Below are 27,896 nucleotides of genomic sequence, written 5' to 3'. Positions count from 1 at the left end.
CAGACAAAATTACTTCATGAATTTAGCCACATTGTAAAATGTCAATATTTCCGTAGTCTTAAGAATACCATCGAACAAGGAAAAATATGCAGTTCACTACATTTAAGATTAAATTCATTTCGTGCGACTACCCCTTTAGGAACTATTTAGATTTTAACGTAAAGCAAAAATACATTACTACTTATAGAACTATGAAGAATTTCGCTGAAAGAAAGCAACACCCATTAATGACGAGAAAAGTAAGAAAGCACGCACTTACGAAGTACGTTTAGAAATATTAATCTTTTTTGTACTGATTAGGCTTTGATTTTGTAAGACGATTTTATATCAATGAGGGGAGTGGGGACATTGAACTGTTTATTACACTAGTCCCCAAAATTTGATAATAACGTTAGCTCAACAACATAAGCAACTTATATTTAATTTTGATTGGTTGGTTCATTCAGTTAGTGTCCAAAAGTTTTAACCGTAAATTGTAATCTACAGAAGGGATAATTTTGTATATAATCATTAGGGTTGTACAAAAATTATTTGGTCATTGTCTTATCCCTTTAGAATCCAGATTTTTATCTATATTTACCAAAAACAAGACCTATATGTCAGGGATCTAAAGGGATAAGACAATGGACGATAAATTGATGCACATTGTACATCCCCAATTGTGAGAACTTTAAAAGAAATTCTATAGAATATATATACAATGGTGGAAAAATTTGGACACTACTTCCTCACTACCAGCAAATCAAGATTTAAAAATTAGTCCCCAAAGTTTTTAAGCCAACGAATGACATTACTTTGGGTACCCGAATTTCATTTTATAAATCTGAAAAACAAAAAAAATATTTTTGAATTTACACAAATATGGAATTAATTTACTTTTTCTAAAAAAAGACATACCAAAAAATATAACAAATAGAAATGGATAAAATACATAAAAACTATGAAATATTGAGAAATGCTTTTTCTAAAAGCAAATCTCTTAACAATATTCAGAAAAATCTACCATCAGCTAACTGGCACCTAAAAAAATTATTTTGCCTTCAAATTTTCCACCTGTGAAAAGTAAAAAGTTTATTACTTAATAGTTATTTTTCGCATCGTATTGTAGACAGCTTCCGCAAATATTAAAATGAAAAAATAATATGATTAATTTAAAACCAGTTAGCCCCGAAGGACCGAACAAAACTGACATTAATCTGATGATTTTTACTTTCATATTCGTTGAAACTTGTCTGTAATATGATGCTATGCATGATTTTTCAATATGGCTGAAAAATGGTTCTAATCTAATCAGATATTACTATCCGGATTTGAAGCCATACTGCAAATACTTTTTATTGTACATTGAAATTTTATGATCAAACAACTGTTGTTTTAGAATGGAGGAAAGTTTGGAGGCAAAATATTTTCTTACCAGGTGCCCTATCACTGAAGAAATCTGGCAAATTGGAAGACTTGTGTTGGGGACAGAGATAAGATTTCTGAAGAAAAAAATATCATTGGCATAAAATACAGGGATGTAACAATAGACGTTAAACTTATTTCTACCCAATTTTAGAACAAAATAAATTTTTGAACAAAATGAAAAATAGTTATAAATCGCATCATATTATAGACCGATTTCCGCGGGTATTATAATAAAAATTATAAGATTTAAATCAGTTGTTTTCCCCGAGGTGATGTCTAACAAAACTGGCATTAATTATATCATTTGCATTTTAATATTAGTGAAAATTGTCTGTAATACGATGCAATACATGTTTTTTTCATTATGACTGAGAACCGGTTCTAATCCAGCGGATATTAATCGGCTAAGAAGCGTTTTATGGCCATTTATTGATTTTTTTCTCTTTCAGAAGTCTCACACCTTTGCCATATTAAGAGGTACTAGTATTTATTAGTATTTACATAAGGCATAAACTAAAAAAATAATAAATTTTAAAAACTATACTTTTTAAAAGCGAAGCTTTTCTATAATTAGGGTCGGTCCGTACGTCCGTCCGTCCGTCCGTCCGTCCGAGATAGATAGCTTTTATTCGTTAATTTAGGCATGTTAGAATTGTCCTATTGATTTCAAACTTTGCATGATGATTCCTGTAGTAGTTAGGTACGATTTAGAAAGCGTAGCAACTCTATAATCGTTACCAAAATGTCCGTACGTCCATATTAAACATATTGATTTTTTTAACAAAAAATAATTATGTGAAAAAATTATCCGATTGATCTGATTTTTTGGAATACTGATTCCTAGGACAACAAAGTACAATGTTACAAGCAAAGCTTCTCTATAATCAAGTCCTCAAAATGTAATTATGTCCTTAAACAATATCCTATATTTACGTACTTTTCAAAAATTTTGTTTCTACTTTTAAACATTTATAATCTGATTATTCAGTTCTGACAGTCTACAAGTTTTAATGTTCGTTTGTCCTACACCCTCAGAGCTTCGCTTTTATGAATGTTGTCATCCTTGTTAATATATATTTTTACATTCAACGAATGAAAAATTCAGAAAATTAAAAAACCTAATACAACTTTTTTTCATAAAATTCATTACTAAACCACAGTATTAGGTTTTTTCTAAATCCCTTTCATAATACATTTTTTTCGTGTATAATTTTGACAAAAATATCACATATAAAATACATAAAGCTCTAATAATTCATAAGTTATAAATATTTTCCATAAACACTGAATATAATATCATTTTAGGGACAGTAGAACAAATAACTATATTCCAGTATGGCTTCGCAACCGATTAATATCCACTGGATTAGAACCGGTTATCACCCACACTGAAAAATCTCGTAAAGCATCATATTACAGACAATTTTTCATGAATATTAAAATAAAAAGTATAAAATTAACACCAATTTTGTAAATCCGGGCCTTAGGCCCCTCGGGGCAAACAAAACTGGTTTTAATATCTTAAAATTTTTCATTTTTATATCCGTGGAAAGCTGTCTATATTACGATGCGACAAGAATATTATCTCTGTCCCATTTATATTTACATGAAACTAGGGTTGGGCCGGATACTTTTTTGGCCGGATATCCGGCTGATTGTTAATGCCGGAAATCCGGCCGGATATCTGGCTAACGTTCGATATTCGGCAAATTACCGGATATCCGGCATTAGAAATCAGCCGAATATCCGGCCCAACCCAACATGAAATAAGCATGATTTAGTGCAAAGCAATAAACATCACAAATGCCACTAGAAAAGAAATTACAGCACAGCCAATATTATAATGATATTAAAAGTCAGGAAAAGCGATAATGATTCTAAAGACAAATGAAGATAAATTAATCTTCCTACAAATTAAAATTGATATACATCCCCAATAATGACACACAAAATTATCCTTCTGTAGATTACAATTGTTGGTTAAAACGTTTGAACACTGAACTTAATAAACCAATCAATCAAAACTTAATAAAAGTTCTCAAAGTTGGTAAGACAGCGAATAAGAAAACTTTATTGTATAAAACTTTGGGGACTAGTGTAATAAACAGCCCATTGTCTCCTTCCATTTTGTGAAAATATTATATCATTGAATCGCTTTCCCTGTGAACACGAGAATCAAAACACAGCCAAAAATAAATAATAAATATGAGAACAACTCCTCTTTAAGAAGTGAAACAAGCAACATGGCTTGGTCGGTTTAGACATTTATGGTGTAAAAGACAAATATATTATATATTAATAAGAAAATAGGTATTCAAAGTAAATGGATATTATATAGATAGATAATGATATAGAGACAAGAAAGTTTTTATATTATCACCATTTTTTAGATAATTCGCTTTCCCTGTGGTAACGAGAATCAAAACACAGCCAAAAATAAATAAAAATATGAGAACAACTCCTCTTAAAGAAGTAAAACAAGCAACAAAGCTTGGTCGGATTAGACAACTATGTGGTATAAAAGACAAATATATAAAAGGTATATTAATAAGAACAAAGTAAATAGATATTATATAGATGGATATAGAGACAAGAAAGTTTTTATATTATCACCAGTTTTCAGATAATCACTCCATAATTATTACTTCATCTTCTTTAAGTTTCCATAAGCTAAAAAAATAAAGATATGAAAGAGCTTTCCGCGGATATTAAAAATAAAAAATTATAAAATGAGACGAGTTTTGTTCGCCCCGAGAGGCCGAAGTCCCGGGCTAAAAAACTGTATGATTTTTTCTAATATTCGTATTAATTTTCTGCAATACGATGCTGTACATGATTTTTCATCACAGCTGAGAACTGGTTCTAATCCAGCGGATATTAATCGGTTACGAAGCTATACTGGAAAATAATTATCTTAAACTCTTAAATTTCATCGTATTTTAGCCCGCAGCGAGTTTCACTTTGTTAGTGAACATGAAAATCTGGTGTAACATCCAATTAATAAAAGTGTAACACTCCCCCCCCCCCCCATGCTAAATTAAGTTTACCTCTGGGCAAGAAGACTCCATTGTCTTATCTGGGCTGCTGATCAAAGACTGATAACCCTCATCCTGAAGAAAACAAGGATGAAAACATCAATGAAAGCAAAGCTCTGAAACAGTGGGACAAAATAAAATTAACTCTTGTAGAGTCTCAGAACTGAATAAGCAGAATATGTAAAAGTACAAATGTACAAGTTTAAATAAAAATTGTAAGTAAATTTGCCTAAATTAACGTAAAGAAAAAAAACACGCTAATAATTATCAAGTCCAAAGTGCAGTGGTTCAAATTTTTTAACAAAAGTGTTTTATCATAAGATAGAACTGCACTTCTTGTATTTTTTTTACTACATATCTGTAATAAATAAAATAAACCCGCCAAAATTTTACAGCTTACCTCTCCGACTCTCTCCGCTGTTCCATCCAACCTGAAGGTATGCAGGAGTACATCTGTACAACCACGCAGAGAATCCAACACAAATCCTGTACAAAATATATAAATAAGGATGACGTCATCTAAAGGTGGGCAATTCTTGATACACATATATTTACTTTTTAGTATTATCTAGATGTATGTCCTTCAAGATCTCTCAAATGACAGGTTTGCTTTGAAAATCCTGTATTTTTTTGGGAGGGGGGGGGGCAGGGGGGGGGTGCTTTCTTGTGGAGGACTTCATACCTTAATGTATGATTTTTATGAAGGAGGGTTGAAAATAGGGGCACATAAAATTTCAGGGATCTAAAGGGATAAGACAATGAGCGATAAATTAATGTACATCCCAAATGAGGATACACAAAATTACCCCTTCTTTTGATAAAATAAGTGGTTGAAAAGTTTGAAAACTCAACTTAGTTTTTCAACTATTCAAAATTTGCTAAAGTCCGCAAAGTTGTTAAGACAACGAATAAGAAAACGTTATTACATGACTAGTGTAATAAACAGCCCATTGTCCCCTGTCTCTCTCTCTCTCTCTGGCATAAAATATTCACCTGTCCTAGTGCTCATCTCATGGGACCAGAAAGGTGTGAGTCCAAATCCAATTCTGGCGGCCGCCAGGATAGCTGCTCCCAGCTGGCTAAAGACAAAATTTATTCATTAAATTATCATTTTATTGTTAAGATTCTATGAGAATTTTTCAGGGCTGTATATTCTGCACGGGATCTCTCTCTATTTAGGCCGGGAAGAGCGGGGGGGGGGGGGAGGTGAGGGATGATGAAAACATAGTGTACTGACAACATCAACTAAAATTATTATCAAGAAATAATTTTGAAAAACCACCAAAGATATGGTGAAATATTTTTAAAAATCAGAAAAAAAGCTACTTGTCCTCTCATCTACAGACACAAAACTCCTTTAAAATGATGGGAAATATAAATCTAAGTATAGGGGTAAAAATAAAATTGTGCAAAATATACATCCCTGAACTTTTGTGACAATTACCTATAAACTGAATATTAGACTGGCCCAAAAAAACATGAATTTTTAAATCTTTACCATATCAATTTGCGGATACCTTGAAGTTGTTACCAGCTCAAATGTAGACCTTTTAGTGAAAACTAGACCTCTCTACAATGAAAATTGATCTCGAAATTTCAATCTTAAGCTTTTTATAAAAAACTTCATATTTTCATGATTTTAACAAGAAATAATTAAAGAACTGCCAACCTAAAATAATGTAACAAGAGTTCAAATATAAAGCAATCATAAAAAGTAGGCAGAACCGCCATTCCTGCCGAATAATTCCGAAAAACGTCTAAAAACATTGTTTTATTTAAATTGATAGTTTGTGTAAGAAATTGAACTAAAACAGTAGCTAATAGTCTTATGAGAAGAGAAATAATGAAAAACTCTAAAAAATATACATTTTAAAGACATAAAATAGGAAAAAGTGTTTTTAATAAATTTCATGGCTCAACAGACATTGTCGCCAATAAAGAAACATTTTACTTAAATAAAAAATCAAATGAAGGTAAAAAAATATGTAATATACTTATTCTCATATTTAACTTTAAAAAAAGCATACTAATAAAAAAATTAATATTGCAAAAAATAATTTGATTGTTTTTTATTAAACCAGGAATAAAGAGTAAGGCTTATCTTTAATTATTTTTCTTTAATAATTTTGCAGTATGAATTAGCTTTCCCAAATTATTGTAGTTGTACATAAACAAATTTTTATACTTTCTTTCCTTATATGTTTATTCCTGGTGATTTTAATATTTTATTTCAATGTTTGTAAACAAACAGACAGAAAATTTAATGTTTTGCTTTATATCTGGTGTAAGCCTTTCATAATTTGGGGAATTAAAGGTGAAAATAAAAATGCATTTGTCGAGATAGCGATAGATTTTTTCTTAAAATCAATTATAGGGCTAAAATCTACTAACAATACATAACCTATTTTTACATAACGCACATTGAAAAGCGATTTAGACCTTCATTTGGGCCACACTACTGAATATATACCACAAGCATTCTGGTTGTTTCCCTTAAAAGTGCCAGGTCGAGCCCTTGCCTTATTTTGAATAAAATTGAAAATAAGTGTGTGGGGGGGGGGGGGGGGAACGGGGGTAAGTTTTGTAAAAATACATTATCCTACCTGGGTGGTACATCAATGAACTGTGGATCTGCCAAGGACAGGTCTAGGAAGTATTTCACATACTGGTGGAAATAGGATCTTGCTTCCCTGTTTTGTTTCAGTCATATAGTCATTCAATTTTTACTTCAGGGCACAGCAACTCTGATAGGAAATCTACAACATATTCATACGTGCTGTACTAAATCAATCATTACTTGGACTAATTTAACCAAAATAGGTTTTTTAAAGGTTTTTGATAATTCATACAACCCCCTTAAGTTATTCATTACAATAAAATACAATTTTAAAATTTATTTACTGTGTAAATATGCATAAATATGACGTTTTTACTGACAATTAGGTTGATTTTTACTCAAAGCATATTTCTTGTAGACAATAAAATGATTATAATTTTCGTTCTATTTAAGATAAATTGATGAAATAAAAAGTATATTCAATTTTATTATGCTGAGAAGTCACTTATTGATTTTAAGAAATAATAAACCCCTTTGAGTGGGGGAGGAGGGGGCGTTGAGTATCGAAAAAAGAAACTAATGTAAATTTCTTTTCTATTGTGGGTTTTAATGATTCATATAGCAGCCAAACTGTTTTTAGGCAATACCCATTTGTCTGTCTGTCTGTCTTTTCCACCACTTGTCTGTCTATCTGTCTAACTGCCTCTCTTTTGGATTTCAATGAATCATCTAGCATAGTCTAATTGTAATTTGTTAATGCCTCAAAGACTGTCTATTACTATTTACCTGTCCCTCTGTCTGTCCGTCTGTCTGTCCCTCTGTCTGTCTGATCATTCACAGGTTCTCTATTGGATTTTATCTAATTAATTGTCTATTATAGTCAAACTTTGATAATTCTTCTTGCCTGTCTGTCTGTCTATCTGCTGAGTTTCTGCCCTTGGTCTAACAGACTGATTCACTTAATTTATAAAAAATTAGATTTAACTAATAATATGGTGTCATCTTGTACCAAGAGATACACAATTAACCTTGTGTTGAAAAAAAACAAATAAAAAATTATGCAATTTCTTCTATGAAAAAAAGTGTAATACATGTTCCTTTAATCTCTTTGTACATCAAAAATATGTTCCAAATTTATAATATCAGGTTATATTCCATTAATTTATTAACAACTAAATTTTTTGACACCCCACTTATGACTTTTAACAGCCTCCTTAAACTAAAATCAAGGGTGATTTTATTAAGATTTTACTAAAACTACTTTACATAAGAAATTTATTTCATTTCAAAATTTTTTTATAAAAAGAGGATTGGGATATATCTCCCTCCCAACATTAACTTTGAGCACTATTGTAAAATATATTAAAAGTTATAAACATATATCTATCAAGATCATTAAAGGAATTAATTCAAGTTTAGGGGGGGGGGGGGGGTTAATGCAACCATCTCATAATCAATGCGCAAATTGCACTTAGAATTCGAATTTCATTACAAAACTTGGCATGAGTAATCCTTGGTATATCTATTTTCCCAAAATGAAACAAAAAGTTGGAAAAGTGACGGCTAACAGCTGGCATCTTAGTCGTTTAGCCGTTTTTGGGCTATATTCAGGGCAAAACTATCATTAATTACATAGGAATCAACTTTTTGAAACATATTTTTGCTTTAAATATCCATTTTTAAAATTTCTTGCCATAATTTACTATAAATATTAACACTATCTGTGTAAAAACTTTGAGGGAAACCCCAAATAAAATTAATGGTCTTCTTATCAATAAAGGGGGGGGGGCATAGAATATTATCTTCTTGGGGGGGGGGGGGGGGGTGTTTAGTGCTGGAAGGTGAGCAAAATTGATTGAATATTGAGCTAAAATTTTGAAACTGCCTGGTCCAGTAGTTACTGCATTTAAATGAAAAACAAAATTAAAATTTTTATTTTAAAGTTAGGTAAGAAAAACTCTGCAAAAATGGAATTTGAATTTGCAGATAACTTGTTACACCTCCATATGTTATAATTGAGACTGCTCCATTTTTTTTAGTGAATTTCAGGTTTATATTGACATACTAGAATTGAAATTTTGTAAAAATCTTTAAAATTGAGATCACACAAAAGAACTAAAAAAACATTTTTTTTGCAGATTTCAAAAACTTTGCAGTGCTCATGAGGTCACAATTATTGCATCACAGAAAAAATATTTAGCATGGGTCATTTTTTTGCTTAAATCAACCAATTTTTACTGGGGGCAAAACTTTTATCAAAATTTTTTTGGGCGGGATGATTTAATCTACAATATATACTTTTGGCTGTTGATAGCTGTTCTCAGCCATTTTTTGCAGTTTTTATCTGTTATGAAATCAAAATCTAGAAATTAAAAAAAGTGTTTTTAGTAATATGTCCATGACATAAAGTTATAATGTTAATTAAGAAAAGTTTAATTACATGGAAATTTTAAATTTTTTAAAATCCTTATAAGCCATTAACCAGCTGCCACTATTTTGGTAGTATTTTTCAGCTCAGCACCCATTAAAACCTATCCCTAATGGATGATTCCTACATAATTATTGATGGATTTGCCCTGAAAATAGCCCAAAAACGGCTAAACAGCTGAGCAAACAGCCATTAGCCATTACTTTTCCAACTTTTTGTTCCATTTTGGGAAACTAGGATTACTCATGCCAAGTTTTGTAATGAAATTCGAATTCAAAGTGCCATTTGTGCATTGATTATGTGATGGTTGCCTTAACCCCCCCCCCCCCCTTAAGCTTAACTTTTTGTTAAATTTTGAAAAACAGACCTACCAAGGATTACACATGCCAATTTTCATAACAAAATTTGGATTAATTGATTATGGGATGGTTGCATTAACTCCCCCCCCCCCCTACATATGTATGAGAGCTTCCTCATGTCTCAATTTACTAATTAAAAGTTGTACAGTACAGTTGTACAGAATATTGCAAGATTTTTTAGTAAAGTCTGGTAATTAATTTATCTAAAAAAAGATAGCATAGAATTATCTGAATCTGTGACTTGCTTATATACACCCTCCTTAAACACCCCCAACCCCACTTTATTTTAAGGGGTGTAAATTTATTTCCTTTACACCCCCTTGGAATTTATAGAGTGGTGTATCTGAGGGTGTAGGCTCTTGTCAAGAGAGTGGACATGGGTGGACACCTAGGGAGGTGTATCCATCCCCTTAATTTTACAAGGGTGGTGTAAACAACCCCTATACCAACCTTTTGCACGCCTTTGATCTTAACTATACTTTCAGAGTACATAAAGTTGTAAATTCTGTAATTGTTCTACAAAAATTAGCTTCCTAATTTGATATATAATTTTCGGGGTGACGTGGGGTGGACTAAACATTAAAATTTTATGGAAAAAAAGATATCTTTAGAACATTCATGACTTGAAATTATCCCCCCTTTGTACTCAATACGCATTTTTTATTCTAAGTGCGTCAATTTTGCGTCTAAAGATACCCTTAGTTTAATCATTAATTTCTCCAAAAAATGATGAAAAAAGATAAAATTTTTTTTGATAAAATGATAAAAGTATATGTAAAATAAGATAAACAGCAAAAAAAATTTTAAAATTACGTTAAATAGAACGAAAATTAGAGCGTTTTGTATGCCTTGTAAAATGCGTATTCTTCCTTAAAATTGTTACGCTTTCGTGTATTGAGTAAAACTTTTATAAGTTTCCCATTTCTATAAGTGAGCAAGCCGCGGTGAGGGAGAGACAATGGAAGATTAAATTGATGTATATATGAGGAATATTGCTAGTTTGTACCAAGCAATCAAGATAAGTCCTCAAAGTTTAACCATAGAGACCATAAATTCAGCTAATTTCGCATAAAGATTCTAGGGGTTTTTATTAGGGGATAGCGCGAACGCAGTCCCCCACTATCAAAAATTGTGCGTTCGAGTTACCCACGTTTGGGGTAATCGTAGGGGTCAGCCATACCGGAGTGCAATGGCACAGCCTCACCCTAGAGGAACCGCCTTCTTGATCACGGTTAACCTCCACGCCAGGTAAGTATGCTTAATGATGTGTCTTTCAAAGATCATTTGGTAACATTTCTGAAATTTTAGTTGTTTGTATTTGAAGCTTACATTAGCCTTAAAAATTTACAATTTTGTGTATAATATACTATTTTTTGTATTTTTCAATTTACAAAAAGTAATACAAATATGCAAATTCTTTAATCATAAATAAATTCATCAAGAAAACGCGCCACCTATCGTCATATTATCAAACTTAAATGTTCAATTTACAGCATTGAGAAAGTGTCTTCCTATTGGCTGAAAGCTTGTTTACCTTGATTCTCATTGGCTGGAGCTTCCAATGCATTAGTCCCTATCTGTGTGGGGGAAGGGAGGTAGCAAATAAACGAATCATACAATAGGCGTATTAAATAGTTTTCATAATATCTTTTTATTTAATTAGAATTTTTGAATGACTAAAATCCTAAAGCTGACAATTGGTCCGTTGTTGTGTGAATCCGTGGGCTGAATCGCATACGGCAGCCACATTTCTGAAATAAATCACAATATCAGCTGACAAACAAATGTTTGGACTTGATTTAAAAGACGACATCTTAATATTATAGAAATATCTCAAAACCTCATTTGAAATAAGATTCATTTTAAGAAATTAAAAAAGATAAGTAAAAGACTAAAAATTTTAATTTTTTTTTTCCATTTACGGGCATTACCTAATAAAGGCGGATGTGCCACTTTTTGAAACCAAAAGTAAAACGTCCATGATCTAAGCCCATAAAAGAGTTACAGCTCTAAAATTCGGCACAGCAGTTGATTTTGTGGAGAACAATATAGAACTGTGAAGAAACGGCGGCGGAACCACCGCTCCCACCGAAAACCGCCGTTTCCCGCCGAATTTTTTTTTGCCTTTTCTCGCCATAATAGACAGTTCTAAATCATCTGAGATAAACATTTTTGTTTCATAAAAATTTCGCTTATATTTTCACTTGACACTTGTAAGATTTTACACTTGCAATTTTTTGAATATAAAAGGGAAATTTTTATAAGAAAAAAGTTTATCTCAGATGATTTAGAACTGTCTAATTTGGCGAAAAAAGGCAAAATAAAAATCGGCGGGAAACGGCGGTTTTCGGCGGGAGCGGTGGTTCCGCCGCCATTTCTTCACAGTTCCATATTTTTTTCCACAAAAGCAACTGCTGTGCCGAATTTTAGAGCTGTAACTCTTTTATGGGCTGAGATCATGCACGTTTTACTCTTGGTTTCAAAAAGTGGAACATCCGCCTCCCCCCTTAGTTGTACGGCATTTTTTTTTCGGTCGATGGATTGACGGGAAATAAATATATTTGAAATCTTAAGTGTAAATGTGATTCTCACAAACGCGCCAATAATTTAAGAGTAATAGAAAAATAGCATAAAGCAATGTCGAAAACTATCAGTTACATCCCCTTTACCTGTAAAAATAAAAAAAAAGGAAGAGAAAAAGCAATATTTATTTTGTTTACATGTACGCTTTAAGTAGTTATTTATCACACAGTATAATAATACAAAATTTCCACGTATGAAAATTGAAAAATTTTAAGATTTAAACCAGTTTTGTTAACCCTGAAGGCATGGTCTAACAAAACTTGTTTAAATTTTATGATTTTTATTCTAATATACGTTGAAAATTGTCTGTAATACAATGTTATAAAAGATTTTTGATTTTTCAGTACGGCTAAAAACCGGTCCAATCCAGCACAAATCAATCGGTTTCGAAGCCATATTGAAAAACAAAGTTCAGTTTTACCTGCAAAATTACAAGCAGTCGGCATACCAAGGCTCCAATTAAAATATTTCAACATTACAAATCTAAACAAGAAAGAACATGTGGATCATGGAAAGAAAACGAAGTAACGGGTTCTGACGTATTTTCACAGTAGTTTTTCTCCCATTTCTGGCCCTTGCATGGGGCTATAAAAGCCTGTGGGGCCAATTTTCTAACTTCGCGAGGCAATCTTAACATTTATCTAACCTATCCTAAAATAACTTTTATTATCTTCAAATATTAAATAATGTATTAATTTAAAATGTACTAATTTAAACTAACATACTAACAAAACAATAGTCATATAACTTTATTTACTTTGTATATTGTTTCATTTAATGAAATAAATATTCTAAATGAAAAAAGATTCTGCGAAAATTCGACCAACCGACTAGTGTAATTTATAATAATTCTAAGCCCTAACCTAATAGGGGCGTAGTCTCTACCTAGATGATTTAAAACTAGCAAAGCTACTCCAAACTTACTCTAGAGACAGAAAGTCCGGTTTCGGGAACTGATGCTTCACCAAGACATTTAACTTGGAACATTTTGGGATCTTGTCATCCTAAAACAAAAATATTTTTAAGTTATTTATCATGTTATAGACAGCTTTCCGCGGATATCAAAATAATATATTATGAAATTAAAACCAGTTTGTTGGCGCCAGGGCTAACAAATCTGGTATCAATTTATGATTTTCATTCTATTATTCCTGGAAAACTGTCTGTAATACGATGCTATACATGATTTTTATGTTATAATATATTTATCGGTTTGAAACCCATACTGGTAAAAACTTCCATATTCCCTCACCCTGCAAGAGTGTATGACTGTATGTAACGTTCATTTCATAGCATTTTAATTATATAGGGAGTTATTTTTAAAGGTACACCCAGTCAAACATGCGTCATCTCTCCAAAAAATTAAATGACAATTTCAAATTCATAGAAATGATAGGAATCTTTTTTTCTTTGAAAATGAAAAATAAATGACCATCATTTTTTTTTCATTTTTGAAATTTTCCCCCAAATGCCAGAAAGATGAAAAGAATGTTTTTTTCATTAAAAATGAAAAGTGAATGACCAGCATTTATTTTTCATTTTTGTAATTTTCCGAAAAATGACCCGGCATTAAATTTTCATGTTTGACTTTTTCCAAATTATGCCAAGAATCTTCATATCATTAAGAGATGAAAAATAAATACTGGTCATTTACTTTTCATTTTTTTCATGAAAAAAACATTCCTGTCATCTTTTTTTCATCTAAATGATTTTCATTTAATTTTCATGTCAATCTTTTTTTCTATATTACATGGTTAGAAAAAATCCCGCTAGAGGTCTCAAATTTTAATTTTTAAAGTGGGAAAAGTTAAGTAAAAATAAATTTAATTAAAATTGAGTAATTATTATGTTATCAGAAAATATAACGGAAATATTTTTGAACATGAAAGGAATTTTTAACATTCATTTAAAATAAAGAAATCTTATTTGAATTACAATATCAATTAGTCATATAAACGACTAAATTCAGTGTCAACTTCAACACAATATTTATTTTAGTAATATCTTTGGCCATCATACTTAGGTACATGTGGCAAGTCCTTGGATGCTGCTTTACATTATATATTATTTCCGTAAAAAGATGACCTGGCATGTAAATTTCATTTCTCTACAAACATGACTGTCATTTAAAAGTCAGGTCTCCACAAAAATGATTGTCATTTAAAATTCATTTCTATAATCATCAAAATCGGTGCCATTTTAGAAGGGAGTTGATTCTGAAATATCCCTGATTTTCATTTTTCTGGCATGATGATTTTAAATGAATAGATGTAAGCGAAAAAGATGAAAATTAAATGAATTTTAATGAAAATGTTAGATGGGCAAAAGTATAACCTAATTTAACCTGCTTACTTTTGACAGAAATGTTATTTGAATGAAAACTGGTTCTGAATTATTAAATCAACTTTTATTAACAACTTAAAATATTTGCTTCTTTTGTCCTTGTAAAAAGATAAATATTCTACCTTTTCCTCCATTTTTGATGCCAGCAGGATGGAGACCAGACAGACTAGATACAGCTGTGGATTCTAATAACAAAGTAATATTTTGTCAATTTTTTAGTATTTACCACTAACTAAATTAAATATCCCAAGACCTTTGAAGTTAAAATGATAACAGTCGATATTGACATACAAATGCCAATTTTGTTCATGACTAAGAAATGCCGATCTTAAAAACTTTATCTAAGGAGATAAAAAAGCCAAAAACCTATAATAAAAATTAAATAGTCTAAAACCATCCCGGGACCGATGTAAAGCTTCCCAAACATGGATAACTCCTTAGGTTAAGTTTAAAGCGGTTTCCTAACGGATGAACAAAAAAATTTTCAGGGAGGGGTAGAATAGAGATGACGAAGGGGGGGGGGAGTTTTGACACATTTGCGTAAACAGTGAGTATAGGCTTATTCTTTGGACTGAGAAGATAGGTTATTTGGGATAAAATCATTCTTATATGATGAATTTTCCAAAGTTTAAAGATTTTTTGGATAGGCCTCCAAGTTTAGGAGCTGCAGGCCTCCAGGTCCTCTCTGTACAGGTAAAAATTTAAAAAAAAATTTTTTTGAAGAGTTAGAAGTCAACTTATGGAACAAAATATGCCTTTTTTTCTTCAATTATGTGAATAACATTCAAAAATATGCATATTTTGTTTCATAGGTTGACTTCTAACTCTTCAAAAAAAATTATTTTTTATTCTTACCTGTACAGAGAGGACCTGGAGGCCTGCAGCTCCTGAACTTGGAGGCCTATCCAAAAAATCTTAAAACTTGGGAAAATTCATCATATAAGAATGATTTTATCCCACTACTAAAATATAGGTTTTTTAGTTAAAAAGTCGAATACTCTGGAAATTCGAACTGATATAATTTATTTATACCTATATAGAGAGCTCCACGTCTTTATTTAAATTATAAGTGCATAGCCTAAAGAATAAATTGCATTTGAACTTGAGTGTATTTTTTCTTGAAAAAAAGCTGTAAAAATGTGTTTTTAACCTAACAAATTCATAAAAAAAAATCCGCAAGTTAAAATATGAAAAATCCGGGAAGCTTTTTAGTAATAAAATTCATGCTCAGTGTAATTATTTCGTAAATAACAAACATACCATATTTTGCATTAGATCATTTAAATTTTTAAAAGCTCTAAAACAATTTGTTTTGCTTGTGAAAGAAAAGGCAAGAATTGCCAAGATAAAGAGGAAAATGAAACAGTGTTTGTTCTTGAAAATCTTGTGCAAATGAAGGAACTAACAGGTCTTTGTAATACTTGTAAAACATGTTTATAAAACATATTTGTAATTATGAATTATAAATTCAAAGTGTCTATTAAAAGCAAAACTGTTCTAAAAATAGTGACGGTCCGTTCGCCCATCCATATAGTTTTTTCCCTGTTAACTTAGGCATGTTAGAATTGTCTTATTGATTTCAAACTTTGCATGGTGATTCCTTTAGTAGTTAAGTATTTATTTAGAAAACGTAGCAACTGTATAATCGTTATCTGAATGCCCATACTCAGTTTTTCAACAAATTTACTCCAATTTTGTTTTGACATTTAAAATATTTACATTTATTATAATTATTCTCTAAGTGTTAATGTCCGTTCGTCCTAATGACCTATTCCAGTATGAGAATCTGAATTGCTATAATATTTTTTTAAAATCTTTATATACTTTGAAATTTATTTTAAATTTTGAATGCCATCTTAGTTAATTAAATGTATTTCTATACAAAAAACAAATATTATTGTGGATTTAAAAGAACTTCATATAAAATAAATAAATAAAACTTGTTGAAATGATGTTAGATTTTTGGAAAATAGAGGGTTTCATTAGGTATAAAATATAAAAATATGAAAAAAATTAGGCTATGCACTTATGATTTAAATAAAGACGTGGGGCTTTCTATTTAGGTATAAATAAATGATAACAGGTCGAATTTCCAGAGTATTCCTCTTTTTGGCTAAAAAACCTACATTTTACTAGTGATCCCTAATAACCTATCCTCTCAGTCCAAAGAATAAGCCTATACTCACTGTTTACGCAAATGTGTCAAAACTTCCCTCCCCCCTTTATCCCCTCCCCCATAATCATAAATATTTCTTTCTGTCTTTGGTACATTTATAACTGTAGGGGGAGGGTAGGGGGGGAGGTTAATCACTTAACTTAACCAATAAATTACCCCTGAAAAGGCAACCTTTTATTCCCTTCAATTGGAAAAAAGATAAAATAATTCATTTTTGTCCTTTCCACATAAACATGGTATACCTGGATGTCATGACCGTCCATGAAGTAGTCCAGCAGCTTGACTGCTAGGTGGACCGTACAGGTCGACAGTTCCAACTTCTCTGCAACTTGTGTCGTCCAGTCAATCAACTTACGCCTGTATTATAGATGATTTATCAAGGATGGAGGGGACATTAGACTGTAAATTATCATTTAATATTTTTCTCATTCGTTGGCTTAAAATTTTCTAACACTTGATTTTATTTTATAAACCAGCAGGGTCTCAACTTTACCACCGATAAGTTTAATTTACATAAGGGCAGGGTTTCGGATCCGGATCTGGATCCGGATCCGCAAGGATCTGCATATTTTTGAGTCCAAGGATCCGGATCCGGATCCGCAAAAAAATGCGGAAAAAATGGAAAAATCTACCTAAATTTATATAAAATCTCAGACATTCTCTTGATGAGAGCCAATCTTTAAGGTTTAGGTTCAGACTTGAAAATTAAAAGTATTTTTGACTTCGAATTAAAGAATAAAATTTTTTTGAAAAATTTGGTGATTTTATTTTTATTGTCAAAGATCCGGATCCGGATCCGCACTGACCAAATTTTGAGGATCCGGATCCGCATAAAATCAATGCGGATCCGAAACCCTGCATAAGGGCTATTGTTGATGATAATTGGGGGTGTGCTACAATCTATCGTTCAATGCCCTATTGTCCATTAAGATACCTGTGACTGATATAAACTATTGAATCGGTCATAGAGAATCATATATTTGTTTTAAAAAAGATAGAAATAAATTTTTCCAGTATGGCTTCGAAACCGATTAATATCCGCTGGATTAGAATCGGTTCTGTCATACTAAAATCAAGTAAAACAATTTTCCACGTATATTGAAATAAAAATCATAAAATTAATGCCAGTTTTTTTTATCCCGGGCGGGCTGACAAAACCGGTTTTATATAATTTTGAATTTTAATATCTGCGAAAAGCTGTCAATATGGGTTTATGTTACCTCTTTTTTATTTGTGGTGATTGTCTCCTAAATTCTGGCAAGTGCTGCTCCCGTTTTTTCAACCACATTATCACATCCTATAATATAAAAGTAACAGGATGTCTGTCTGTGTGAATGAAGGATCTCGCTAACCGCAGAACCCAAAATGGGTCTCATTTATGATGTATTGGCCTGAGAAGGATTAAAGCTATTTTATGGGAAGGTACCACTAACTGCCCCAAACAAATCCACCTCACTATATTTTTCTTCTTCTTTTGTTTTGAAACTAAATAAAAAAAATGAGTAATTCAACCCCCCACTATCTCAAAAGTCCCTAGAGGCCTCTAACGGCGAAGCCGCCAATTGTAGATAGGCTACGCATGTTAATGAATTATTACCTGGGAATAATCAAGAATATCGTAGGTCAAACCCAATCTAAATAAAACATAAAAGTAAAAATCTGACTTTACAGATGTGTCAATATTAAATGGAACTTGGGCGTGTTAAATCTGTCCTATCAGTTTCAAATTCTTTTTTAATCCTGGTACAGCTAGGTAAGTACTGTATAATCTTCAAGCTGTAAGAAAAAGGTTTTGGTATCATATTCTATTGAAAAAGACACTATTAATACCGATTGATTATATAATAGATTATTTTATGTCCGTGCCATTGAATTACAAGCGCAGCAACTCTATATGTCAAGGTGTCTGTATATTTAAGTATAACAATAGAGATGTAAGGGGTTAAATAACCCGAAACACCTGTGTCTACCTTCAATTGGGTCTTTGAATATCAGCCAATAATGTTGGAAATATTAACACAGCCAAGTCGCTACAAAAAGAGCAGAAAGCAATTTGCTAGCAACCAAAAGGTCCCAAACACTGGATCCAGTAACGTAAGTGATCTGGATTATCATACTTATACAGTGTGTTTTTTTTATGAGAACTTTTTTGAAAGCAATTTTACCCCACTTATAGTTATCAGAATTTAATGATTAATTGCTTATTTTCTTCGTTTTTAAAGGCAATTAATAGAACAACAAAAAATATTTCAGTTTTTATTTTAAAAGTACAGTAAAATCTAAAATTCAAAACTTAGGTGTCAACATCTAAAAATGGTTTTAGCGCATTTTTCTTATGCTAAAATAATCAACCTTTTGCAAGAATGGCTGCTAAACACTTCAAAGTTGAGATATAGAGCTAAAAATGTATATAGATACTATTAGAGACATGTACTAGAACATATCAAAGTTTGAAGGTCATATCTCAACCAGGGAGGGAGTACTGGCCCCCAAAAGTTGACTACAGAAAATCCATTTTTTAAAGAAAAATGCGCTAAAACCGTTTTTATATGTTGACACCTAAGTTTTGAAATTTAGATTTTACTGTACTTTTTAAATAAAGACTGAAATATTTTTTTGCTGTTCTATTAATTGCCTTAAAAAACAAAGAAAATAAGCCATTAATCATTAAATTCTGATAACTATAAGTGGGGTAAAATTGCTTTCAAAAAAGTTCTCATAAAAAAAACACACTGTACATTTATTATCTATATTACCTGTTAGCCTTAAGCAGATAGCCTGTACCCTCCAATTACAAGTGTAGCAACTCTTTAAGTGTATAAGTGTCCGTATTACCTGTTAGCCTTAAGCAGATAGTCTGTACCCTCCAGTTACAAGTGTAACAACACTGTAAGTAAGTAAGTATCATTATTACCTGTTGTTAGCCTTAAGCAGATAGTCTGTACCCTCCAGTTACAAGTGTAGCCACTCTATAAGTGAGTAAGTGTCCGAACTGCCTGTTGCAGGGTTGTCATTTTGGGCGGGCGCTTTTGGGCGGGCAGTTTTGGGCGGGCGGTTTTAGGCCGTCCAATATAAGGTCCTATTTGGGCAGTTTTGGGCACCCCTCTTTTAGGGGGAGAGAAAAAGGGGAGGGGGTTAAAAAAGAGGGGGGGGGGGCGGGCGGGCCTATTTTTTGGGTGATATCCTTATACTAAAGTAACAGGATGTGTGTCTGTGTGTTTGTACCGAAGGATCTCGCTAACCGCTGAACCGATCGGGTTCTCCTTAACAGGGTAGCTTCTCATAGGTTCTGGGAAGGTTTATAACTATTTTGGGGGAGGGTACCACCACCCTCCTAAGAGAAATCGCCCCTAGAAAAAAATTACACTCCCCCAAAAACTTTTTAAAAAAGTTTTTTTAACTAAATATAAAAATGGGGGGGAGGAAACCCCCCACCCCAAAAAAAAAAAAATATCCCCCCCCCCAATTTTTTTTTACTTTTTCTTTTTAAATCTAATACCTATAATAATTGGATTATCAAATTTGACTCTCCCCTCCTCAAGTGCCCCTAGAGGCCTCTAGGGCCGTAGCCGCTAGTAAACTATATAAATTAGTAAGCTTTTTTGTATCTAGAGAAGGATTTCGCTAACTGCTGAACCGATATGGTTCTCCTTTACAGTGGAGCCAATATAGGTCCTGAGATGGTTTTAGGCTACTTTATTTCTAATAATAAGTTTAGGTATGGTTTTAGGCTATTTTATATCCTTTTTATATGCCTTTTACGACATTTGCCCAAAAAGGGTGCCCAAAACCACTTTTGGGCGCCCAAAACCCGCCTAAAACCCTTTTGGGCAATTGGGCCGCCCAATATCAAAAAAAGTGCCCAATTCGACAACCCTGCCTGTTAGCCTTAAGCAGATAGTCTGTACCCTCCAGTTACAAGTGTAGCGACTCTATAAGTGTCCGTATTACCTGTTAGCCTTAAGCAGATAGTCTGTACCCTACCTGTTACAAGTGTAGCCACTCTATAAGTGTATAAGTGTCCGTATTACCTGTTAGCCTTCAGCAGATAGTCTGTACCCTTCAGTTACAAGTGTAGCAACTCTATAAGTGTCCGTATTACCTGTTAGCCTTAAGCAGATAGTCTGTACCCTCCAGCCTCATACTTGTTCTGAAATCAGGAAACAGATCTATAGTATAGATGTGTTGTGTATATACAGATAACTACCTCTTCCCTTTTCCAATGACCTTTTTCGTCTGCTATCAAATTGTTTTCTGTTACTTGGCTGTAATCCCGACACCATTGGTTGATTTTTAAAGACCCAATTTGAGAGTCAACATATAGTCATTGGGATAGGGAAATACAGTTATTTAACCCCTTCCCTGTGTTTTACTCATTAATCAGGAATCAGGATTATGGAACTTAGGGCTTTCCCTCAAAGTGCTTAGCGAGTACAACTACAGAACCCTTACCCCCCCCCCCCCCATCATTTTTTATATAAATTTATTTTAATCTTCGAGGAAAATTGTCTGTAATAAGAAGTTAGATATCCTTATACTAAAGTAAAAGGATATCTATCTGTGTTCCGAAGGATCTCGAAAACCACTGAAACGTTTTAGTTCTCTTTTATAAGGAAGCTTGTCATAGGTCCCGAGAGGTTTATAATTTATTGGGGGATCCTTTAAAACAAATCAACCCTGGAATGGGAAAAAATTACACCAAACGTTTATAAAATGTACAATTCGACTTCCCCCAGCATTAAGTGCCCTTTGAAAAATATCCACAGGTTAAACAGAGGTACATTTCGGTTGGGATTGGAAGAATGGTCTGATCATAGTTGCCAGATATTTTTTAGATCAATGTGTACAAAAAATGTGTACATTGGGCCTTTGATGTGTACATTTGTGGGGGAGGGGAAGGAAAAAGGGAAGGGGGAAAGAGAAAAGGGAAGAGGGGTGAGGGGGCGTACATTCACTTGATAATGCGTACATTACTTATAAAAGTCCATTTTCCAAAAGTTAAAAATGCGTACATTACGCACAAAATGTGTACATCTGGCACCATTGGGTCTGATTGATTAGCAACCGCTCAAAGAGCAGCCAGAGAAATATGAGAATTCTCAATTATTGCCCCCCATACACGGAAATCTTTAGTAAAAGGCGAAAGATTTATTCGGTATGTGTGGAAAGCTTGAGTTGATTGCATATTGGACATTTTAGGGAACATTTTAAGACTTTTACAAATATTGGAATGGCTCTTTTCAAAATAACCATTATTAATTTAAATTAATGGCATTTAAAGCAATCCTAAATCATTAAAACTATTTTTAATTTAAGTAAATGATCTATTATTAAAATATTGCTTATTATTATCTATTTTCTTGGAATATTGTCCACCTAGCCTTAAAAATCTTAACTAATATTCAGAGAATTTATAGCTAGCTGCTAGTTTCCATAGACTTTGACAGCTTGCTTTCACAGTGACCTTTAGAGGACAAAATATTTACTTTAGTTATTTCTTTAAAAAACTAATTTTAGTTTTGCTTTAAAACCTACTTTAAAATTGATTTTAAGACATTTTCATTTTATTTTTGTCCAAAAATAAATTAAAAATTAATTTAAGTAGGTAAGTGTTGGTATGTGTCTGTGTGTGTGTCGGGAGGGGGGGGGGGAGAGACTTAGCGGAGTTGGAGAGAATTGAATAAAACAAAATGCGGGAAGGTGCTCAGACTAAATCCTCGGAACACAGATAAAAGCGGAAAACTACTTACTTCTGTGTTCTGAGGATTTGCTTGGAGAAAGCAGCTGACTTTATAGAGAGCGGGGGGGGGGGGTAGCTGTTATAGCATTATACTGCTTCTATTCACAAAAAAAAACGAATTTAATATCGGGATTATTTCTTAGCGGCCACGCCCCTAAAGGCCTTTCAGGGGCACTTGTAAGGGGGGGGGGGTGAGCCTTTAGTTTTTGTGTGTTATAGATACTTTATTTCCTGGGTAAAAACATGGAACAAACTATGAATTCAAGGAATTTTAAATATTTTCAATTTAGGTTACAAAAAGACGAGGTTTTCTTTCAAGATAATTACAAAGCTTCCTGTGACCTTAAGAAACTTTACTGAAAAGAACCATATTTTTTCCAGAGTATAACAAGTCCTCAAGTTATTAAGACAGACAAACGAACATCCTGTTACTTAATTTATAGAAAAATTTACACACATTATAATACCTAGGGAGGGAGGAGACATTGGACTGTAATTTACACTGGTACCCAACCCAGACTTTTATAACCTATTGTCTTATTTGTAAGCTGGGGGCCTAGTCTCTGGTTAGATATTATAGTCCATTGGACTGTGAATTCTAAAGTTTAAGTGGGGAAGTGGGCCTATCCTGGCGGTACTGCAATACCAGGCCAACCCGTGACAAGGCTGGAGCAAGCTCCAAGTCCTCATCCCCTGACAAAAATGAGTTTAATATCGAAGGGGACACATGGTCCCCGTATCAGATATTAAGCTGATAAGAACAGATACTACACTTTGATCTTAGCCAAAAGGCCGAGAAGCGATACTAAAGAAAAGACACTTTAAACACCAGTTAGACAGTTTATCAAAATAATAAAGTTTCACAGTCAAATTTCAACTTTTTGTTAGAATTTTTAGTTTTACTCCCTTACCAAGCCCACAACCTTACTTTCAGTATGAAAAAATGAATAAAATATTATGATACCTAATGTCAAAGTCAAATTTTGATTTTAAGACGGACAACTAACAGTTAAAATAAGAACTAAATTTAGAGAAAATTCTATTTTGTAGCAGCCAATCACAAGTATCTGATCAAACACAATCCGCCAATTACAAACCTTCATTTTCTAACTAATATACGGACGGGCCGGGCTTATCCAGGAAGGAAGGGGACATTGGGCTGTTTATTACACTAGTGCCCAAAGTTTAATAATAATGTTTTTCTATTTGTTGGATTGTTGGGAACTTTAATTTTATTTGGTTGGTTCATTAAAATGAGTGTCCAAACTTTTCACCCACAAATTGTAATCTACAGAAGGGATAATATAATTTGAGTATTATCATTGGGGATGTACAACAATTTATTAGCTATTGTCTTATCCCTTTAGATCCCTGGGGCTTATCGCACGTTCCTTCAAAAATAAGCGGGGGTGAGATAAGGGGTGGGGGAAGCAATGGGAATTAATAGGGAAAGGTGTATAATCTACTTTATCTTACATTTCAAAACGTTTTACTAGCATTATACACAATTACTTCCTCCCTTAATTTAATAGGAACTATTTTGGTGGAAGGTATAAATTCTCAACCCTCCTAAAAGATTTCGCCAGGAAACCCCCCCCCCCCCTCCTAAAAAAAAACTTAAATGGAAAATGGAGGTTTGATTTTAACCCCCTCTTTCAATAGGGGCACTAAGGGCGAAGCCACTAGTTAACAATTAAAAGTAACATTTTAGTTAATTTAGGCTGTTTTTTAGCCATTTTTAATTTATAATATTTACCAGATAAATAAAAGACAATCCCATACATAATATCAGAAATATGGCCCCAAAAAATATTATGCATAACCCCCCCCCCCCCTCCCCCGTCAAAAAAATGTACGAATGGAATGATATTTTGGCTTTACAACTATAATGATAGTTTTCAGTACTATAGTATGATCAGGGATTTTAAGGGATAAGACAATGGACGATAAAATGTAAGTCTCCTTTGAATAAACAAACTTAAGAGATCAATCCTATTATGTAAAATGTTCAGCTTTATTGTCTGTAGCTAGATCCCGCTTCCTTTAGAGTGAAGCTTCTGATAGGTCAACAGATGCAGAGAGGGAACGTTTTCGTATTAGTTGGCTTAATGAATTTGGGGACTTGCACTGAATTTTTATTGGTTGGTCCATTAAGCTGAGTGTTCAAACGTTACAACCACTAATTTTAATCTATAGAACGGGTAATTTTGTGTGTCATCATTTGGGATGTACATAAATTTGTCGGCCATTGTCTTAGATCCCTGCCTAACATGGATATATTATAGTAAAAGGTATAGTTTTCGACTATTTTTTCTTTATCCCTTCACATAGAGTGTTACTTAATGTAACGATTTTAAAAAGTGTTTAGCGTACGACTAGCATACATCAGAGATATAAATTTTACCACTCAGCCGATGTCATGGTCCATCTAGGAAGTCACAGAGTGACTTCCAAGCGATCATCGATATGTTGATGAAGTGAACCATCAACGCCTTCTCACGCTCAGGACATGACATTCAACTCATCATCATGGCTTAGCTATTATAAAGTTTCGAAAAGAAACAATGGATATATACTACAGAAATGATTCTGTGAAGTATAATCTTGCTCAAATTTGCCATTTTTTAGGATCTAAGGGATCCAGTATTGTTTTTGCTGTGTTTCAGTAATTAAAAATGCCTAAAATCTGTTTATAAACAATAAAATAAAAATTTTGATAGCTAACATTTAAAAATAAATCCTTAATTAATATATAAAACGAATTCATAAGTAAAATAGTGTGGTATACAAAAAAATATTGGCTCCCTATTGTCAAATTATTAAACTAAATAATCAGCTCGATTTTAGTGCCTAGAATAGCTGGACTAAAATTCTCATTCCAGTTGGGTCTACGGAAACACAATTGATCTTTGGAAAAAAATTGTGTTTTTGACATATTTCATTAAAGTGATATTTTTTTTAATTAAAACTTGCTCAATATGAAGAAATGTAAAAAGTATTTTTTATGGGTTTCCTTGAAATTAAATTCTTTATGAAAATATGCATGATTTTATTGAGAATAATTCCATTTTTTTATACAATTTGACAAAAAAAATATTATAATTCATTAATAATTTTTAATGTTATTTCTTTCTATCTAGTGATTTTTAATGTTCTTTTTGTAAAGGGGGGGGGCGAAAGTGACACTTTTTGAAACCAAAACTAAGAGTCAACAAAGGAACTCGACTAAAAAAAGGGTTACAGGTCTGAGATTTTGCATGGCAGTTGCTTTATAGGGGTACAATATGGAACTGTGAAGAAACGGCGGCGCAACCGCCAAAACCGCCGTTTCCCGCCGTAATTTTTGTTGCCTTTTATCGGCGGTTTTCGGCGGTTGCGCCGCCGTTTCTTCACAGTTCCATATTGTACCCCTATAAAGCAACTGCCATGCAAAATGTCAGACCTGTAACTCTTTTTTTAGTTGAGTTCCTTTGACCTTTAGTTTTGGTTTCAAAAAGTGTCACTTTCGCCCCCCCCCCCTTTTTAAAATAATAATAAAAGAAATTGTGGATGTATTGCCGTCACCTTCTGTTCAGACAAGTTTCCTTCCCTTTCCCTTGTTAAATAAGCCTTTCTTCTCCCACTCACCACGTGTTCACTATAAAAGTCAACACAGAAATTGCGCCATATCTTTTCACTTACACATTAATATACCTCCCTCCCCACCCCCCCTCTAAACACGTTTTTTTTCCTCTTCTCTTATGTCTCAGGGATATAAGGGGATAAGACAATAACCTCTCAATTTAAGTACATTCCCATGAGGATACACAAAATTGTCCCTTATGTAGATAGATATTAGTGGTTGAAACTTTTGAACACTCAACTAAATGAAACAACTAATAAAATTCTAATTAAGTTGTTGGGCCAACTAATAAGAAAATGTTCTTGTAAACTTTGGGGACTAGTATAATAAACAGCCCAATGTCCCCTTCCTCCCTGTCGATTTACTCATTGATGTAACCCCCCCCCCCCCACACACAAAGTTTTTCCACCTCTCTTTATCTTATGCTGACTTTCATCCCAGAGGTGGATACTTAAAACATTGTCGACGTCTTGAAGTCTTCAAGTATTTTGGCAAAAAGTAATTCTTAAAAACTTTTTCTTGAAGAGCTACTCTTTGAAGACAAGTCTTCAAGTAGGTAGTTGAAGACGTCTTCGAAGTGTTCTCAATTTACATCGAACAGTGTGTGTATGTTAGTCTGTAAAATAGGCACTTTCCTTTAGTGGGGGGGAATATATTCCTATAGGGTGACAAACAAGTATTTTCACAATTTTTTTATTTAAATATTTATTTAATATTTCCACGGATAGTAAAATTAAATATCATAAGTTTATTATCAATTTCTTTTTTCCGAGGGCCCGAAGCTTTATTTTATTATTCGGTGAGAATTGTTTATTATACAATACAAAATCCTATTATAAATGGTTTTATGCTATTTTCTACCCTTTGAATATATAGTTCCTAAATGCTAGGTGCGAAATCGCTTGTGATTTTCAGTTTGAAAAAATGTAAATAAAACTTGAGAAAAAAAGTTGTTAACTCTTATTAATGACATAATATTAGGAGGGAAAGCAGGAGGATTTTTTAACGCAAAATTACGCAAATCTACACAAAACTTGACGTCTCTTCAAAAGTGTCTTGAAGTGTTTTTAAGAAGAGGTAAAAATTTAACCTCGAGTCTCGGAAGACTGAGTCGTCGAACGTGTCTTCAAGTGTTTTTAATGTTTTTAAGTATCCACCTCAGGGAACTTAAGTGATAAGCTAAAAAAGGGGGGGGGCGAAAGTGACACTTTTTGAAACCAAAACTAAAAGTCAAGTCAAAGGAACTCAACTAAAAAAAGAGTTACAGGTCTGAGATTTTGCATGGCAGTTGCTTTATAGGGGTACAATATGGAACTGTGAAGAAACGGCGGCGCAACCGCCGAGAAAAGGCAAAAACATTTCGGCGGGAAACGGCGGTTTTCGGCGGTTGCGCCGCCGTTTCTTCACAGTTCCATATTGTACCCCTATAAAGCAACTGCCATGCAAAATCTCAGACCTGTAACTCTTTTTTTAGTTGAGTTCCTTTATTGACTTTTAGTTTTGGTTTCAAAAAGTGTCACTTTCGCCCCCCCCCCCCCCCCCCCTTTATATACATCCCTATATATATAGTGATGATAAACAAAATTATCCCTTCTTAAAATTAAAGACTTGATAGATTGGATAGTACTAGTCTTGAAGTTTGGGAG

General features: G+C 33.0%; 1 protein-coding gene and 4 non-coding genes across 47 annotated transcripts; all 5 read right to left on the bottom strand.

Annotated features, from left to right (window-relative positions):
* Positions 1 to 822: 822 nt before the first annotated feature.
* Positions 823 to 21,307, bottom strand: LOC145318820 (cyclin-J-like). Of its 43 annotated transcripts, none has more exons than XM_080160447.1 (17): positions 20,991 to 21,307; positions 18,486 to 18,522; positions 18,109 to 18,185; positions 17,131 to 17,245; positions 14,835 to 14,897; positions 13,294 to 13,373; positions 12,791 to 12,852; positions 11,473 to 11,537; positions 7,046 to 7,134; positions 5,436 to 5,521; positions 4,843 to 4,928; positions 4,455 to 4,517; positions 3,014 to 4,077; positions 2,601 to 2,691; positions 1,868 to 1,945; positions 1,415 to 1,481; positions 823 to 1,020 (listed from the first exon to the last, which is right to left on the bottom strand). In XM_080160447.1, exons 1-13 carry the CDS (start codon positions 21,029 to 21,031, stop codon positions 4,063 to 4,065), a joined length of 879 nt encoding a protein of 292 aa, XP_080016573.1. In that variant the 5' UTR covers positions 21,032 to 21,307; the 3' UTR covers positions 823 to 1,020; positions 1,415 to 1,481; positions 1,868 to 1,945; positions 2,601 to 2,691; positions 3,014 to 4,062. The 43 variants fall into 43 exon arrangements, with proteins under 43 accessions (XP_080016573.1, XP_080016574.1, XP_080016582.1 ...); XM_080160448.1 differs by having other exon boundaries at positions 1,868 to 1,920; XM_080160456.1 differs by lacking the exon at positions 1,868 to 1,945 and having other exon boundaries at positions 2,526 to 2,691; positions 3,014 to 3,037; positions 3,164 to 4,077.
* Positions 10,878 to 11,042, bottom strand: LOC145320449 (U1 spliceosomal RNA). Its single transcript, XR_013880233.1, has one exon. It is a non-coding gene; the product is annotated as a U1 spliceosomal RNA (small nuclear RNA).
* A 644-nt stretch (positions 21,308 to 21,951) lies between the features above and the next one.
* LOC145320411 (U5 spliceosomal RNA) lies at positions 21,952 to 22,065 on the bottom strand. The gene has a single exon (XR_013880197.1). It is a non-coding gene; the product is annotated as a U5 spliceosomal RNA (small nuclear RNA).
* Positions 22,066 to 23,240: 1,175 nt separating this feature from the next.
* Positions 23,241 to 23,432, bottom strand: LOC145320452 (U2 spliceosomal RNA). The gene has a single exon (XR_013880236.1). It is a non-coding gene; the product is annotated as a U2 spliceosomal RNA (small nuclear RNA).
* Positions 23,433 to 25,030: 1,598 nt separating this feature from the next.
* LOC145320454 (small nucleolar RNA U3) lies at positions 25,031 to 25,234 on the bottom strand. The gene has a single exon (XR_013880238.1). It is a non-coding gene; the product is annotated as a small nucleolar RNA U3 (small nucleolar RNA).
* Between the last annotated feature and the right edge of the window lie 2,662 nt (positions 25,235 to 27,896).

This window comes from Acartia tonsa, chromosome 5 (assembly GCF_053477335.1).
Source record: "Acartia tonsa isolate MP-2025a chromosome 5, ASM5347733v1, whole genome shotgun sequence".
Taxonomy (NCBI): Eukaryota; Metazoa; Arthropoda; class Copepoda; order Calanoida; family Acartiidae; genus Acartia; species Acartia tonsa.
The sequence above is the reverse complement of the archived record's forward strand: the minus strand, read 5'-3'. Positions and strand labels throughout refer to the sequence as shown.